Genomic DNA, 15,975 nt, shown 5'->3' on the forward strand with positions numbered 1-15,975 from the left:
GAACTATGCGCCCAGAGTGGGATTGGCCCTGACCTACCTATTACTTGCAGGAAGAGCCTGGAGTCATCAGAAGAACACAGATACTGGAATCAAACAGACCTGGGTTTGACTTCTGGTTCTACCACTTATATCAATGAATTGTGGGTATCACCCACCACACAGAGGTGTTGTAAAGATCAAGTATTATAAAGTGTAAAGATCAGGTATTATAAAGCTCAGCATACAGTATATAAACTTAATAAACAATAAGATTTAGTGTTTTATTTTTAAAAACTAGAAAGATGGAAAAGTGAAAACAAAGTCTTAGTTTTATAACCCTATCACTTAGCCCATTTTTACTGACAGTGTGCTATTTTCAGTTCTTATAGGGACTCATCAATTATTTCATTTAAGGCTTTATATGCTTTGGAGCTGTTTTGTTCCATGGTATTTTGTTAGTGAATAGTCTATTTTACATGGTTGTAATTATATAATTTTGTACTCTGATTTCTTTGCCATGGTAAAATATTTTACATTAAAAATTCTGTACATAATTTAAGTGGACATGCTGTAATTTACATAAATTACTTATATTTGGACACCTAACCATGGAGCATTGTTGAATGAATGATACTACATTTGTGTAATAAAATATCAAACAGCCATTTTATTATTTTTTTAATTTAAATTTATTTATTTTGGACACTGTGGGAGAGGGAGAGGGTGGGATGATTTGGGAGAATGGCACTGAAACATGTTTAATATCATATAAGAAACAAATCGCCAGTCCAGGTTTGATGCAGGATACAGGATGCTTGGGGCTGGTGTACTGGGATGACCCAGAGGGATGGTACGGGGAGGGAGGTGGGAGTGGGGTTCAGGATGGGGAACATGTGTATACCCGTGGCGGATTCATGTTGATGTATGTCAAACAGCCATTTTAAAAGGTGTAGTCAAAGTATATTTGTTCATATAGAAACATGTTCATGATTGTATGTAAAATGAGATGATTTTACCGCCCAAATCTATCTGGACATTCACTGCCTCAATCTGAGCAGCTTTCAAACTTTAATGGGCCTCAGAATCACCAAAGGAGCCTGTTAAGTGCAGGTTGGGGACCCTCCCCCTGGAGTGTGATTTGGGAGATGGGGCTCAGGGATTGGCGCTTTTCCAAGGATCCAGTGATTCTGGTAGGGGAATAACACTCCTTCAGTTTCTCCCTGTTGACACTGTACTTCGTTTTTCAAGCTTCTCCTCCTACTTTCTCCTGAATGCCTAGAGTGTTCTGTTTCCTTGCCTTGCGGATCTTTGTGAAGCCTTTTGAATGGTAACACTTTTCTGGTCCTACAAGCAAACCCAGTTAGGTGCCCAGTTGGGCACCATGTCACATCCCTGGGCTTAGAGTCAAGCCCGGAGAAGGTTCCTGGACACAGATACTGACAATTTTACTTTGTAGTGGAGAGAAAGTGGCTGAGCATTTCAGAGCTCTTGAGCACACCTGGTGCTCGAGTTCAAAGTTCAAAGTAGGTGCTCAAAGTTCAAAGCAGGAACTTGGAGGGATAAAGGCAGCCTGTCCAACCTTGATAGAAAAAAAAAAAAATCTTGTTTAAATTAGCCTCACCTTGGCAATCAGGCTGTGAAAAGTCAATAGTCTGTCCTTTGTGCATTTACTCTAGTCTAAGCCAGAGATAACCCGTGTTTATTAGAGAGGCGGGTTAAAAACTTTCAAGAGGCTTAGCTTTCCAAAAGCATTGGGTGAATATCTTCAGGTTTATGGGTTGTTTTCATCCTCAGGCTTGGTGCCATGGAGGGTTATTCAAGGTAAGTTTCTCGTTTTGCTGTTCACTTAGGAGCCATTCATGCTGAAATTGAGATTGAGTTACTACCAATATTTCTTCATTTAGATTTTATTGGTTTGATTTCCCAACTTCCTTGAACCAAAGTACACACACATACACACACACACACATTTTTTTTTTTAGGCTGCGCTGGGTCCTTGTCACTGCATGTGGTTTTCTCCCGTCGCGGTGTGTGGGCTTCTCGTTGCCCCGGCTTCTCTTGTTGCGGAGCAGCAGCTCTAGGGCGAGTGGCCTTCAGTAATTTTTGGCACACGGGTTTTAGGGTGCAGGCTTAGTAGTTGTGGCGCTACGTGCTTGGTTGCTCTGCAGCATGTGGAATCTTCCCAAACCAGGGATCAAACCGGTGTTCTCTGCATTGCAAGGCGGATTCTTAACCTCTGGACCACCAGGGAAGCCCTCAAATAATATTGAATACCCATGTCAAGTCAGGTTTTTCTTGTCTTACACTATCCTTTATATTACAGGTCAGCTTTGCAAATGCAGAGTTAGAAAACAATTGAGAAACATTGTGTCGAGGTGATGGGCTTCCCTGGTGGTTCAATGGTAAAGAACCCACCTGCCAATGCAGGAGACATGAGCTTGATCCCTGGGTTGGAAAGATTCCTTAGAGAAGGAAATGGCAACCCACTCCAGTATTCTTGCCTGGGAAATCCCATGGACAGAGGAGCCTGATGGGGTATAATCCATGGGGTAGCAAAAGAGTCGGACACGACTTAGCAGCTGTAAACAACAACGTCAAGATGATACTGAATTTTTTTCCTTGCTTGTGAGGGGACCAGACCATCAGTTCAGTCGCTCAGTCGTGTCCGACTCTTTGTGACCCCATGAATTGCAGCATGCCAGGCCTCCCTGTCCATCACCAACATCCGGAGTTCACTCAAACTCACGTCCATCGAGTCAGTGATGCCATCCAGCCATCTCATCCTCTGTCTCCCCTTCTCCTCCTGCCCCCAATCCCTCCCAGCATCAGAGTCTTTTCCAATGAGTCAACCCTTCGCATGAAGTGGCCAAAGTATTGGAGTTTCAGCTTTAGCATCATTCCTTCCAAAGAAATCCCAGGGCTGATCTCCTTTAGAATGGACTGGTTGGATCTTCTTGCAGAGACCAGACCATATTCTATACAAATCTGTGGTTATTCTAGCCTTGAAAGCATTAATAGCTACAGAAAAGAATCCCCCAGAAGGAAACCTAAAGAGCCAAGTTTAATAGAAAAAAGCTCTTATTTGCTTCACATGAAAAATGGTAACATGCTAAATTTGAAGCCCTAGGTGATCTGAGAATTGGTAATATGGGGGAATCAAAGATTCTGGTTAATAAAGTGGTTCTGGTGGGAAACCACCAAATGGATTGTACTGATACTTGTCCACATGGCTAACTTGGAGTGACTGTTCAGAACCCTGGTCAGAAGTCAGCTCTAAAACCCTATGTCTGTAAAGTTTTATGTGATCCCACTCCTTGAAAAAGTTTCTTCCTTTATTCTACAGTCACACCAGTACCTTATACACACTCTGTGATCATACATGTCACAGTCCAGTGTAATGATGTTCTTGCATGCTATTCTTCTCTAGATCAGAGACTCACTGGGTGTAGAGAGCATAACTATCTGTAGGAGTAAATGCATGAACATAATAGTACTAAATAAATGGATGTGAATGAATGACCTGAGTAGTCTGCACTGAACAAGTGGCATCAGTCAGATAAGCTGCCCTTTGGGGATGTTTTTTGACAATTTCTGCAATTACTAAATTTAAAGCATTACCCTGTCAAGATGAATCGTCCTACAATTGTTATAATAAATTAAGAATTAATGGTGGAAAAAACAAGTCCAGTATCTGCTTCTCCCTGAGTTCTTTATGGTAAGAGAGTATTCCCCCACCTATGGGATCCCCAGATTAAAGGAACTACACTAGAAATTCTGCAGAAACGGGCTCCACATTAGCCCACAGACTGCTGTTAAATTCCTTTCCTGGCTTCTTGAATTCCACAGAAGGTTTAGCTATTACAGATATGTGAACTTTGTATCTAGGTGCTAGATATCAAATATACATTTCCCCAATCTCTAGTTTTAAAGTGTATTTAAAAAAAAAAAAAAAGAATGTGATTTTAGAATCGAAAGAAACCTCTTCATTTTGCTGATTAGGACACCAAGCTTCTTGAGTGACAGGCTGTTTTCATTAGTATTAAGAGCTCTAGAATTGAGTCATATAGGCCAGAATTCAGGTCTTGGTTCTGGGGCTCAAATCACAGCCTCTTACTAGCTGTGTGATCATAAGCAGTTTATTTAATATTTTTTGAAGGTCAGTGTTTTCATTTTGTAAAGTCTGGTTAAAAATCTATCTCACTGGCTCAGGACAAGGGATTGCCTGAGTTAATATGAACCAAAGATGCAGTGGTAACATCTGCCCAGGGCGAATCTTCAATGATGTTTAGTCTCTGTCCAAATCTCACCATCTGGCAGAGTTAGGACTTAGAAGTTTTCCTTGAGGCATTGTCAGCTTTGTTTGTGGTTCCCAGCTTACTCGACAGGACTTGGTGCTCATCAAGGACACTCACTGCTGAGAGGCTTTGTTACATGATCATTTGAATACAACAAGACTCAGGATTTGCTGTAAAAACAATCTCCCTTCTGAGTTTCATGTTTTCTTGCTGTTGGTTTTTTCACATTCCTTGCACTGAGAGTTATGGCTCCCTCCCAGTCAACTATCAATTATTATTTCCGTGTTATTGTGTGAATTAGCAAGATCACTTCTATAAGGCACCAGGACCTCAGAGCACGCTTTTTGGAAAAACAATTTTGGAAAAATCAAATCTATGTAACCTACTAAGTCTACTAAACATTTTGGAAGAATAAGATCTATGTAACCTACTAAGCCTTCAATTTTTAAAAGTCACATTCTAGAATAAGAAGTTAAATATTTCTGCTGATTGAAAGGATTTTGGCTGGCAGTAAATTAAAAGCGTTCCAGGCACAGAGGTGTTAGTTGCATGAACTGAGATGGTCATGAAACATTCATCAGGTGGGAGAAGTAGCATCATTGTTCACTATTCTCATTCTGCCAGAGTTCATTCATCATTTCAAAAGGCTACTCATTTTTCTGTACTTTCTCCCCCGTAAAGGCAGAAACCTGTGGGTTCTCGTCGTGGGACGCTCTCCAAAGGAACACAGGATCGGGATTCCGGAATTCAAGTACGTGGCAAATATGCATGGAGATGAGGTATGTATGTGGTTTGAACGTGTATCTGACGTGTCACCAAAGGACCTTCCCTCGGGTCTCTTGCACTCTGTGTAAATGCAGAGGAAGCAGCCGACATTGCAGCAAAGACTGGAAGGGTCTTCCTGTAAGGCCTTCTGAGAGACTGAAGGAGCCATGATCCCAAACCATCAGCCGCTGGGTTGCTTACCCAGGGCCCTGTGCGGGTAACGGGAGCTCGTTTCTTGTTTGGGGGCTGGAAGAACGTTCAGGACTGCCCAAGTTCCTGAACGCCTCCTGGGTTGGTTTTCCCCACCTCCTGCTCAGCATCGAGGTGACCCAGCAGAAGAGTGATGTATTTGAACTAAGAAGGTCCCAACTGGCGACCCAGCCTCCTCCTGGCTGGCTTTTTGAATGCTTTTGTCACTTTCTCTTAATCCAAAACTTAGCATTTTTGATGCGTAAGTTTAGACCATCAAGCTTAGGGCTCTGTCATCCCCACCATTCCACAAACCCTGAGATGCCATCATAACATTTTGCTCTTTTCCAGCTTATCAGAGATCAACTCTATTTTGTTTCATTTATGTTATTTATCTTATAATTTGCAAAATAGCCTTTTACGACTCCTGGCTGCCCAACCATTCTAGCCAGGCATTTGAAGATGTTCCCCAAAATTTCTCACCTTACTTCCTCAGAGTATGTTTTTGTATGTATACTTATATATATATATTTTAGTATATACTTTTATATATGTATTTTATGTACAATAAAATATATTTTAGTATATATTTATACATACTTTTCGATATATATTTTAGTATATACCTCCTCAGCTCTCATATTTTTGAGAATATGAGAGCTGCAGGATTTTCTGTTTCCCAGGACCCCACACAACTGGGCGATCCAGTGGAAGGGAAAGATAGTCTCCAGTCTTGACAGTAAAGAAAATTGACACAGGATCTGTGTCACACCTTATCAAACACACTTTAGGGAATGTCAGAGAAAATGCATAATCCTGTGAGTACAACCTGCTGACTTGTTACAACACTTCCAGATCTGCAATAGTGTGGCAGCACCCAGTGCTCAAATGCTGCACTTCCTGTTCCGACTCAACCCTCCCCAGACCCAGGCTTTATAGGAACAGGCTCCACCCTGCGTGACACATGCGCAACTCTGCCTTTCCTGTCCAGACATGCTGCTCAACCGTCCTGACCAGCGAGGGGACTTCTTGTCACTGGAGCTCAAATGCAAACGTTTGCCTCTGAGAAAGTGGCTTGGCTTGTCTTTGAATCTGATTTATGGGTGGGTGGAAGTTACTTTTTTGAGCATAATAGGCTGTGCTCAAAAAGGCTTGATATTGCTGGGAGTCTGATCAAAGTTATTTTTTGTTGTGTTTTTTTTTCTGTGTCATAGTGTTTGTTTATTTATTTATTTTATTTTATTTTATTTTTAAACCTTACATAATTGTATTAGTTTTGCCAAATATCAAAATGAATCCACCACAGGTATACATGTGTTCCCCATCCTCCCTCCCCATACCATCCCTCTAGGTCGTCCCAGTGCACCAGCCCCAAGCATCCAGCATCGTGCATCAAACCTGGACTGGCATCTCGTTTCATACATGACATTTCACATGTTTCAATGCCATTCTCCCAAATCTTCCCACCCTCTCCCTCTCCCACAGAGTCCATAAGACTGTTCTATACATCAGTGTCTCTTTTGCTGTCTCGTATACAGGGTTATCGTTACCATCTTTCTAAATTCCATATATATGCGTTAGTATACTGTATTGGTGTTTTTCCTTCTGGCTTACTTCACTCTGTATAATAGGCTTCAGTTTCATCCACCTCATTAGAACTGATTCAAATGTATTCTTTTTAATGGCTGAGTAATACTCCATTGTATATATGTACCACAGCTTTCTTATCCATTCATCTGCTGATGGACATCTAGGTTGCTTCCATGTCCAAAGCCACAGTTATCAAGACAGTATGGTACTGGCACAAAGACAGAAATATAGATCAATGGAACAGAATAGAAAGCCCAGAGATAAATCCACGCACATATGGACACCTTATCTTTGACAAAGGAGGCAAGAATATACAATGGATTAAAGACAATCTCTTTAACAAGTGGTGCTGGGAAATCTGGTCAACCACTTGTAAAAGAATGAAACTAGAACACTTTCTAACACCATATACAAAAATAAACTCAAAATGGATTAAAGATCTCAACGTAAGACCAGAAACTATAAAACTCCTAGAGGAGAACCTAGGCAAAACACTCTCTGACATACATCACAGCAGGATCCTCTATGACCCACCTCCCAGAATATTGGATGGGCCAAAGATCTAAATAGACATTTCTCCAAAGAAGACATACAGATGGCTAACAAACACATGAAAAGATGCTCAACATCACTCATTATCAGAGAAATGCAAAGTTGTTTTTAATAAAACAACTATTCATGATAGATAGCAGCCCAGACTTCCTTTCCCTTTTGCTATCTGGTCAATTGATCAGCTCCCATGGAACCCATTTTTAATAAGAGACATGTGGCCCTCAATTGACTCCAGTAGCTTATTTATTGAATTCCTAGCATTTCGAAAGGTTGCAGTCTGCTGCTCAGAATTTAATCCTCCCAATTGAAACTTCCAAAGAAAAGCAAGAGTCCTTCCTCTTGTTCACCTCTGAATTTGCTTGTACTTTGCCAAATTTCTGACATCTTGCCCTCCAGGTAGTTAATGTATCCCGTCAAAGCAGGTCTCACTCATTTACCTTGATTCTTTGACGACTGCCAAGGACTGAGATTATGCAGAGAGGAATGTCAGTGTGTTTTGGGTGTGGAGGCCTGAAGTCCTGTCACCCTCTGTGTGTCCCAGCTGTTAACAATGTCTGACAGCTTTGGGGGCCACTGAGAAACTTATTATCCTGAATTTAGATCTTGTGTTTTCTGCCCTCCTGGTGCCACCAGGAGCTGGGGAAAGGGATGGCTTAACCCAGAAGCAGAAGGGTCTCTTGGATTAGCTGGGTCTAACCAGCTTCTTCGTCCTTCTTCTTCTCTTAGACCTTTTAGAATTAAAGAGCATTTTCAAGGCGCACTGTTAAAAAGCAGCATCTATAACATTTGTGGGCAGTGGTTCTTAACCTTCTTTGGGTGGATTCCTTGCTATTCTGGCACTAGCTTTGAATGCTGTCCTCAAGGTGCATGGATCTTCTAGGAGTTTGTGGACCTCAACGCTCAGTCTTACACAATACACTACCCAGTTGTGGATTGTTGCTTCAACATTTTTTTGCAATTGTTCTGATAAGTGCGGAAACACTCATTTTCATCTATCTAGCAAGTTCCAACTTGACTGAATTGAAGTAAACCTGGTAGAGATTTATTTTCTGCTTCCTGAGTTGTTGCCATCGTTTTCTAAAAACTTTTAATTTTACGTTGGAGTGTAGTTGATTAATAATGTGTTACATTCAGGTGTACAGCAAAGTGATTCACTTATACATGTATCTATTTTTTCCAAAGCCTTTTCCCATTTAGGTTGTTACATAGTATTGGGCAGAGTCCCCTGTGCTATACAAGGGTCCTTGTTGGTTATCTGTTTTACATATAGCACTGTGTGTATGTCAACCCCAAACTCCCTACCTATCCTTCCCCACTTCCACCACATTCCTCCCTGGTGGCCATAAATTCCTTCTCTGTGAGTCTGTTTCTGTTTTGTAAATAATTTTATTTGTATCATGTTTTTTAAGATTCCTTTTATAAGCAATATTATACAATATTCCTCTTTCTCAGTCTGACTAACTTCACTCACTATGACAATCTGTAGGTCCATCCTGGGGTATTGCCATCTTAATGACCAGATGAATTATCAGAGAAACACTCTAGAAGCCGGTGTGCTTACCCAGCCTTTCAGGCTCTTCATTAGGGATTCTCCACACACTCACAAAAGGAAGCGAAAGTTAAATGAAAGGCTGGATAAGTCAATGGAAACACTTTTGACCACATTAAAAAAAAAAAATTAGTCTCTCTAAGGTCTCATGTTCAAAGACTTAATTTTAAATGAAAAGAGACCTATACATAAAACATGAATATTTGAGACATTTATATTAAAGTTGAGAATTAATTTGAATAATATGTGACATAAATTTGCTTTTACAAAGACAAGAAAATATGGTCCAAGGAAACAAAAGGACCTTGTTTAACTCTCTCCGAAATTTTATCAGTTTATCTCACCAGTTTTAAGATTATCTGACTCTTAATCACTTCTTTATCATACCGCCAAGATTTTTATTTCACCCTATGCAGTTAAGAATTTGTGGTTTGTTTTGGAATATGGAGGCAAACAGAAGATAACCTTGGTCACACATTTGTGTCCTTGAAAGAATCATGATTTTGTTTTTGTAAAAAGAACATAGGTTTTCTTTCCTTTAAAAGAACTAGAAAAATAAGAGTAAGATACTGTCACTCAGAAATAGCCATCATTATTATTTGCCAGATGCTATTCTACATATCTCTTTATTTCTGTAGTAATAGAATGAGAGGAATCAAAAGGAAATAAAATGTCATATGTGTTATCTTTAAGAAGTATGAGATTTAATAACTTTACTTGAGCTTAACAGAACTGAAGTGAAATGAAAATGACTGGTGAACTTGTTAATTTCTCAAAATAAGAAATTATCTTATTAATAAGATTCTTCTGAAGTCAAAAAATTAGGAAAAGCTGAAATTATAATGATTTTATATATATATATATATATATTTTAAACTTTGGATAATATCCTATGACCCATTGCTATGAAAAGTAAAGAAATTAGCACTTTGAAAACTCATCTCCCCCTTCCCCTAGCCCCACCCTTGCTGTTAACTATAAACCTTAACTTTTACCTTCTATCCTATACTCACACCACCACAGTTGCTTAATTTAGTTGTGTAGCTTAATCACAGCTTCTTGCTCTTTGTTTTCATTTGCTTGTGGGTGGATGAATTTCATTGCCAATTCCTGTCTTGAGTTCAAGCATGCTTGAGAATGTATGATTCAGAGAGTTAAGAGGAAATTTAGAATCACGTGGGGATTCCAATATGGCTCACTTCATACTTGACCTGGGACTCCGATTGGCCTCAGGTTTTTCCTAGTGTGTCCCTCTAAGGGCAGCATCCTGCAGTCTCGAACCAGCATTTAGAAATCTCACTTCCTCCTCCTTTTCCTTGACCCTTTTCTCTTCCCCTCCCCTTGCCAGGAAAGCCCCCACTTCAGCCCACCACACGATCCACTTGTAGAGTCTTTCACAACTTAAAATTACCATCCCCTCCTCCTCTGGTTTTAGGGAAGGCAGTAAGGAGCTTGCACATGTGCTTGAGCTTCCAAAACACCAAATTGAAAACCCAGTGTGTGACTCACGTGACTTTTTTAGTTATTAGTTTGTAAGGACCTTTTTCAACCTACAATTTGGACTATGAAAACAAAAATCACAGTAGTGGAAGAAGACAGACATGAGTGGGAGAAAAAACAAATTGAAGTCAGAATGGAATTTATTTCTATTCTAAATTTTATGGCTATGTATAAATATATAATTCACACATTTAAATTTTTCTTAGTTCCATTTTCAATTATTCTGTATCCATTAGGATAACAGATTCATAAGATGTGATCTCTCTGCTTGCCAGCAAGGGGTAGAGAGTGCAGCATTGTTCCTTCTTTGTCACAGCCGTGAATTGCTACAATGGAGTCATAATTGAAGATTCTTTTGTTGCCCGTGGCCTTCATTAATGCACTGGCAGCACCATCCTTATTTAACCACCTGCTGCACTGATTTCCCATATCCTAACCCCTCAACGACATCTGATCACATTCAAGAGGTAAATATTCCTTACTGAGAAGCAGAATCTTTGAGGTCAGGGTTACAGGGGAAAATTAATGTAGGCTAGTCAGATCTTTACAGAATAAGGCTGAAAATGTGAACTCCTTTTTTTTTCCCCTAAAAAAAGAAAAGAAAAATAGGAAATCTCTCCCTTATACAGCAAGATTTTTCACAGGCCTTCAGTTTCCCAATCATTGTTGGTACATAAGGTAATTTTAGGTGAATGTGACCATATTTATTTTCATAGTCGTGCTTTTATTTTACTGTATAATTAAAAACATGAAATCTAGCAAAATGATAATTATACAAAGTTTATAATTTTTAACGTAAGTAAAAAGTGAGCCAATTTACAGAAAATGCAAACTAAATAATAGTATAGATAATATGGAGACATGGCAGAAAGTTGTAAGGCTGATGTGCCAACGAAACATGAGACTGTGGAGATCAGAAGTACGGAGGTATGGCAAAAATTGCACAAGTGTGCAAGAGGGGGATTTGAAAATAGAAGAACTTGGAAATAGGGGGTCTGGAAATCAGAAACCTATTTAAATTATGAGTATCACCCATTTGGATTTTTCTCTGTTCACATCTGCGTGTCTGCTGCAGGGGTTCTCCATGCGTCATCCACCCAGACATGCACCACAGCACTCCCGTGGGTCACGTGTGCTCAGCTCCCATGCCTGATTTCTAGCTCTCCCTCTCTCCATCACTCCAGCAAGTATTTGGAAGACAAGCAAATTGAAAACGGGATAATAAGAAATAACCTTTACTCCACTCCAATTCATTTTTTAAAAGTAAATTATTAGATACTTTAAAAAAATTAACTTAAAAAAAAAAACAAACTCTTAAAAAGATTTTGCAGCATACTAATGATGGATTGCCATCTGCCTGAAGAAATGGTGGTCTGACAACTGGTTTTGGTTTTAAGTATCATCTGTCGTGTTTCTTGTTGGGGAATTTGTACCTTGGGGACTGTTTTCCTCAAGTAGCCTCTTCTCTGTTTTAACACCTACAGGCTGTAGGGCGGGAACTGCTGCTCCATTTAATTGAATATCTTGTAACCAGAGATGGAAGAGACCCTGAAATCACAAATCTAATCAACAGTACCCGGATACACATCATGCCCTCAATGAACCCAGATGGATTCGAAACTGTTGTAAAGCCTGACTGTTTTTACAATGATGGCAGGTAAGAATGGGCCCATCTATGTAAAACATAACAAAACCACAAAAGGCCCCCATCAGATCGGACACCTTGGCCCTGTCAAGAGGAATTGGTGAAACATCTCATAGCCTGCGTCATGTCACTGCCATGCTAGAAACTCTTCAGGGCCACCCATGGCTTTGACTGTGAGAAGTGAAATCCTGAATAAGGCTGGGTTACTCCCGTGCCTGCCCACCCTCTACTGCTCCGGCTTTTTTGCTTTTCCCACTGTCACCCTGCTGCAGCCGCTTAGATCCCTCTTCACCCCTGAAACGATGACGACAGGCTTCCTTCTCACCTCTGGCATTCCCACCCCCATCGGCCCCACCCTGGCCTGTTTCAACAGCATCTCCTCAAAGCCTCCTTCCCTAACCTATTGGATATTAGGTCCCCAGTTATACTCATATCACCTGGCCCTTTACCCTCACAGCACAATTTTAATGTCTCATTTCTCCTTTAATGTCTACCCGAGGGCAGGAGCCCTGCGCATAGTGTTCATCTCTAGGAAATCCCAGGGCCTAGTATAGAACCTGGCCCCTCGATAAGCAGGTTGATTTATTAAGCCAGCCCAGAAACTAACATAAAGAAGAGTGAGTCTTGTAGTATTTCTTTTTTTTTTTTGTAGTATTTCTGATTTAAAGTTTATTGTATTTTAAATGGCCTCAGGGAGTTTGGAATTTCTCAAATGTCTGATAAACACTGATACTTGTGCAATTAAAATTTTGTTTTTACCAAAGATAAATCACCACTGGATTCCCTTCCACTTTTAAGGTTTTTTTTGTTTTGTTTTGTTTTTTTAGCATATTTAAACATGGCCAAGTCTTCCCAGGTGGCTCAGTGGTAAAGAATCCATCTGCCAAGCCAGAGACACAAGTTTGATCCCTGTGTCAGGAAGATTCCCTGGAGAAGGAAATGGCAACCCACTCCAATATTCTTGCCTGGGAAATCCCATGGATAGAGAAGCCTGGCAGGCTACAGTCCATAGGGTCACAGAGTCTGACAGGACTTAATGACCAAACAAGTATGACAAACATAGCCAATCCACTTTTCAGAAATATATTTGTGTAAAATAGCATGTTCCTATTATTTCTGATAACAACTGCTATGGAACAAACTGCCCCAAATTGAGGAAACAGCCACCTTTTTATTTGCTCTCCACTCTGTAAGTTGGGAATTTGGGCAGGGCAGAGCAGGGTCCATCTCTATGCCACGATGACTGGGACCTCAGCGGGGGTCTCTCTGGGACCCTGTGTCTTGAGTTTCAGTTCTGGATCTCACCTGGGTCCCTCATTCCTTCATGTGGCCCCTTGATGTAGCTAGCACTGGGGTCTCGGTTCCAAATGGGAGTGTTCCAAGAGCAAAAGCCCCGAAACACAAACACTTATCCAACCTCTGCTTACATCCGAATCACTCCTGTCCCACTGGCAAGAACAAGTCACACGGCGGGGAACAACAGAGTGCATGAATACCAAGTGCAATTCGTTGGAGGCTGACAAGGCAACCATCCACCACCTCTGTATTCATATCTGGAAAAACAGCTGGAGCCCAGAGCAGAGGTCTACACTCTACAGGAATTTGCTCCCTCATACACCAACAGTAAACCCTTAAAACTTCTTTCTTTTAAAGGGATAATAGTAACCTCTATGACCTGAATAGAAATTTCCCTGATGCTTTTGAGCTTAATGAGGTACCGAGGCAGCCTGAGACCGTGGCAGTCATGAAGTGGCTGACTACAGAGACCTTTGTCCTCTCTGCAAACCTCCATGGTGGTGCTCTGGTGGCCAGTTACCCGTTTGATAATGGTGTTCCAGGTAAGCACACATGGGCCCTGCTCTTGCTTTCTGAATCCAGAGTGAGACTGCAAACTGTCCACCTCTGAATGGCGATACACTCTTTCTCTCCCTACTTAATTTTTCTGGTGGGGTTGGAAAAAGCCTCATTTTCTCGACTCTGAGCTATCCTTCCTACAATTTATAAACAGTAGATGGGCAAGGTGTCTGAACTGACAACCAAAAATGGGATTACTTGATATTCATCAGTGAAATAGTAAAATTGTAATTTAGATTAGCACACAAGAGACAACACAACTGAAAAAAAAAAAAAAAACTAATCACATGAATAATAATTCCTGACTCCCCTTAAAACTGTGGGATAAGGTATGTACCAAGGAGTTAAAGTATTCTAGTGGCTTCATTTAATCCCTACAATACCTAAGGAAAGTTTACTGATCTGGAATCAATAAGAATGACTCAGAAGGTATTTAACTTTTAAGCTGATTGAGGAGGAGTTTGGACATGTACGTGGTTATTTTGTGTGATATCCCTTCTGCTGTGTCCATTAAAAACTGGGAGAAGAGTAGAGAGACGTTCCTGGAAGTGGGTAGAGGATCTCTCTAGGAAATCAGAGCCTTTGTGTGGAATTTGACGATGCAGGGGCTAATATACCGTATACTTCCTCTACATCAACTAAAAGGTCTTGGTCTGTCTTCCATGTACAGCCACTGGAACATTATACTCTCGGAGCTTAACCCCTGATGATGATGTTTTTCAATATCTTGCAAATACCTATGCTTCAAGGAATCCTGACATGAAAAGGAATTCATGTAGAATTAAAACAGGGTTTTCTAATGGAATTATAAATGGATACTCCTGGTATCCACTGAAAGGTGAGTTTCTCTTCGTTCTACTATCCTAGTTGTCTTTACCTAGAGGTGCCGGCTGGCCTTTGTTGACCCCAGTAGTTGCCAGAAGTTAGTCAGGCACAGTGCAGTCCCTTCGGTCGTGTCTCTGTCAGATAATAGCACAGAGCTAGGAGGGGGACGACCGTTTGAGAGATGCTCAGACATGTTCCCTACTGCCAAAGTTGCCTGAGTTCAGATGCTTGTTTAGCCTTCACTTTGGAGCCAGGAACTGTGCCAAGAAAGATGAACAGGACACAGATCTTAAGCCCAAGTTTAACAGAGAAGAGCAACATTTAAGTTAATTGTGGTGACAGTGTCATATGAATAAGAACAGAGATTTAGAAAAGGGACAGTGTACCACAGGGGTGTAAAGCCAAAACACAGCAGGAAGTAATGAAGGCCTTGGAGAAATGTAATTCTTATGTCTCATCCAATGGGGGCAGTTGCTACCTGTGTGTTAGTCACCCAGTTGTGTCCAACTCTTTGCAACTCCATGGATTGTAGCCCACCATGCTCCTCTATCCATGGAATTATCCTGGCAAGAATACTGGAGTGGGTTGCCATTTCCTTCTCCAGGGGATCTTCTTGACCCAGGGATCAAACCCGCTTCTCTTGTCTTCTGCAATGGCAGGCAGGTTCTTTACCATCTGAGCCACCAGGGAAGCAAAGTGTGTTGCTGCTGACATCCAGGTAGTTATTCCATGCAGCAGTAAGGAGCAGCATTGCCAGATCTTCCAGTTTGTGAAGCAAGATGGATATTTCCATGAAGTCTCCTGATTTTTCAAGCCACTTTGCAGACTGAACAGAAGATCCCTCTAGTCTTGCTCCCTTGGAACAGGGTAGCCAGGCGAGGGGAGGGAGTGAGGAGTTTGCCATGTAGGGAACATGGCAGAGGGGATGTTCTTGTCAGAAGGAAGAATATCAGCAGAAGCCCAAGGGTGTCATAGTCCTAGTCTAGAAACTCTAGAGAATAGGGGGGATGGAGGACAGAAGGGTGAGAGGGGAGACAGTGGGCGGGGACCAGGTTCCACCACCTCGGTGAAAAGTGCCCCCTTTCAGACTGGTCAGCAGATCTGGCCAGCAGCAGGCGCAGCCTGCATTTCCACACTCAGGCCACTTCCTCGTCACTGTAGATGCACAGGCAGGTAATCTTGCACAAGCTGGGACTTTTATATCTGGGCAGGTTTCTGCCAGCTTTCCAGGC

At 41.2% G+C, this 15,975-nt stretch overlaps 1 protein-coding gene across 3 annotated transcripts in view; it reads left to right on the top strand.

Annotated features, from left to right (window-relative positions):
- The window catches only part of CPM (carboxypeptidase M), an 88,832-nt gene that overhangs the window by 46,728 nt on the left and 26,129 nt on the right, over positions 1-15,975 (top strand). For 2 of the 3 annotated variants that reach the window (XM_005206471.5, XM_003586067.5), the window contains exons 3-6: positions 4,956-5,053; positions 11,904-12,076; positions 13,718-13,902; positions 14,589-14,756. In XM_005206471.5, the coding sequence (XP_005206528.1) occupies positions 4,956-5,053; positions 11,904-12,076; positions 13,718-13,902; positions 14,589-14,756 (624 nt within the window). Of the gene's footprint in view, positions 1-4,955; positions 5,054-10,501; positions 10,887-11,903; positions 12,077-13,717; positions 13,903-14,588; positions 14,757-15,975 lie in introns of those variants that run through there. The other variant, XM_059886933.1, reaches the window with a different exon arrangement.

Source organism: Bos taurus, chromosome 5 (genome assembly GCF_002263795.3).
Source record: "Bos taurus isolate L1 Dominette 01449 registration number 42190680 breed Hereford chromosome 5, ARS-UCD2.0, whole genome shotgun sequence".
NCBI lineage: Eukaryota > Metazoa > Chordata > Mammalia > Artiodactyla > Bovidae > Bos > Bos taurus.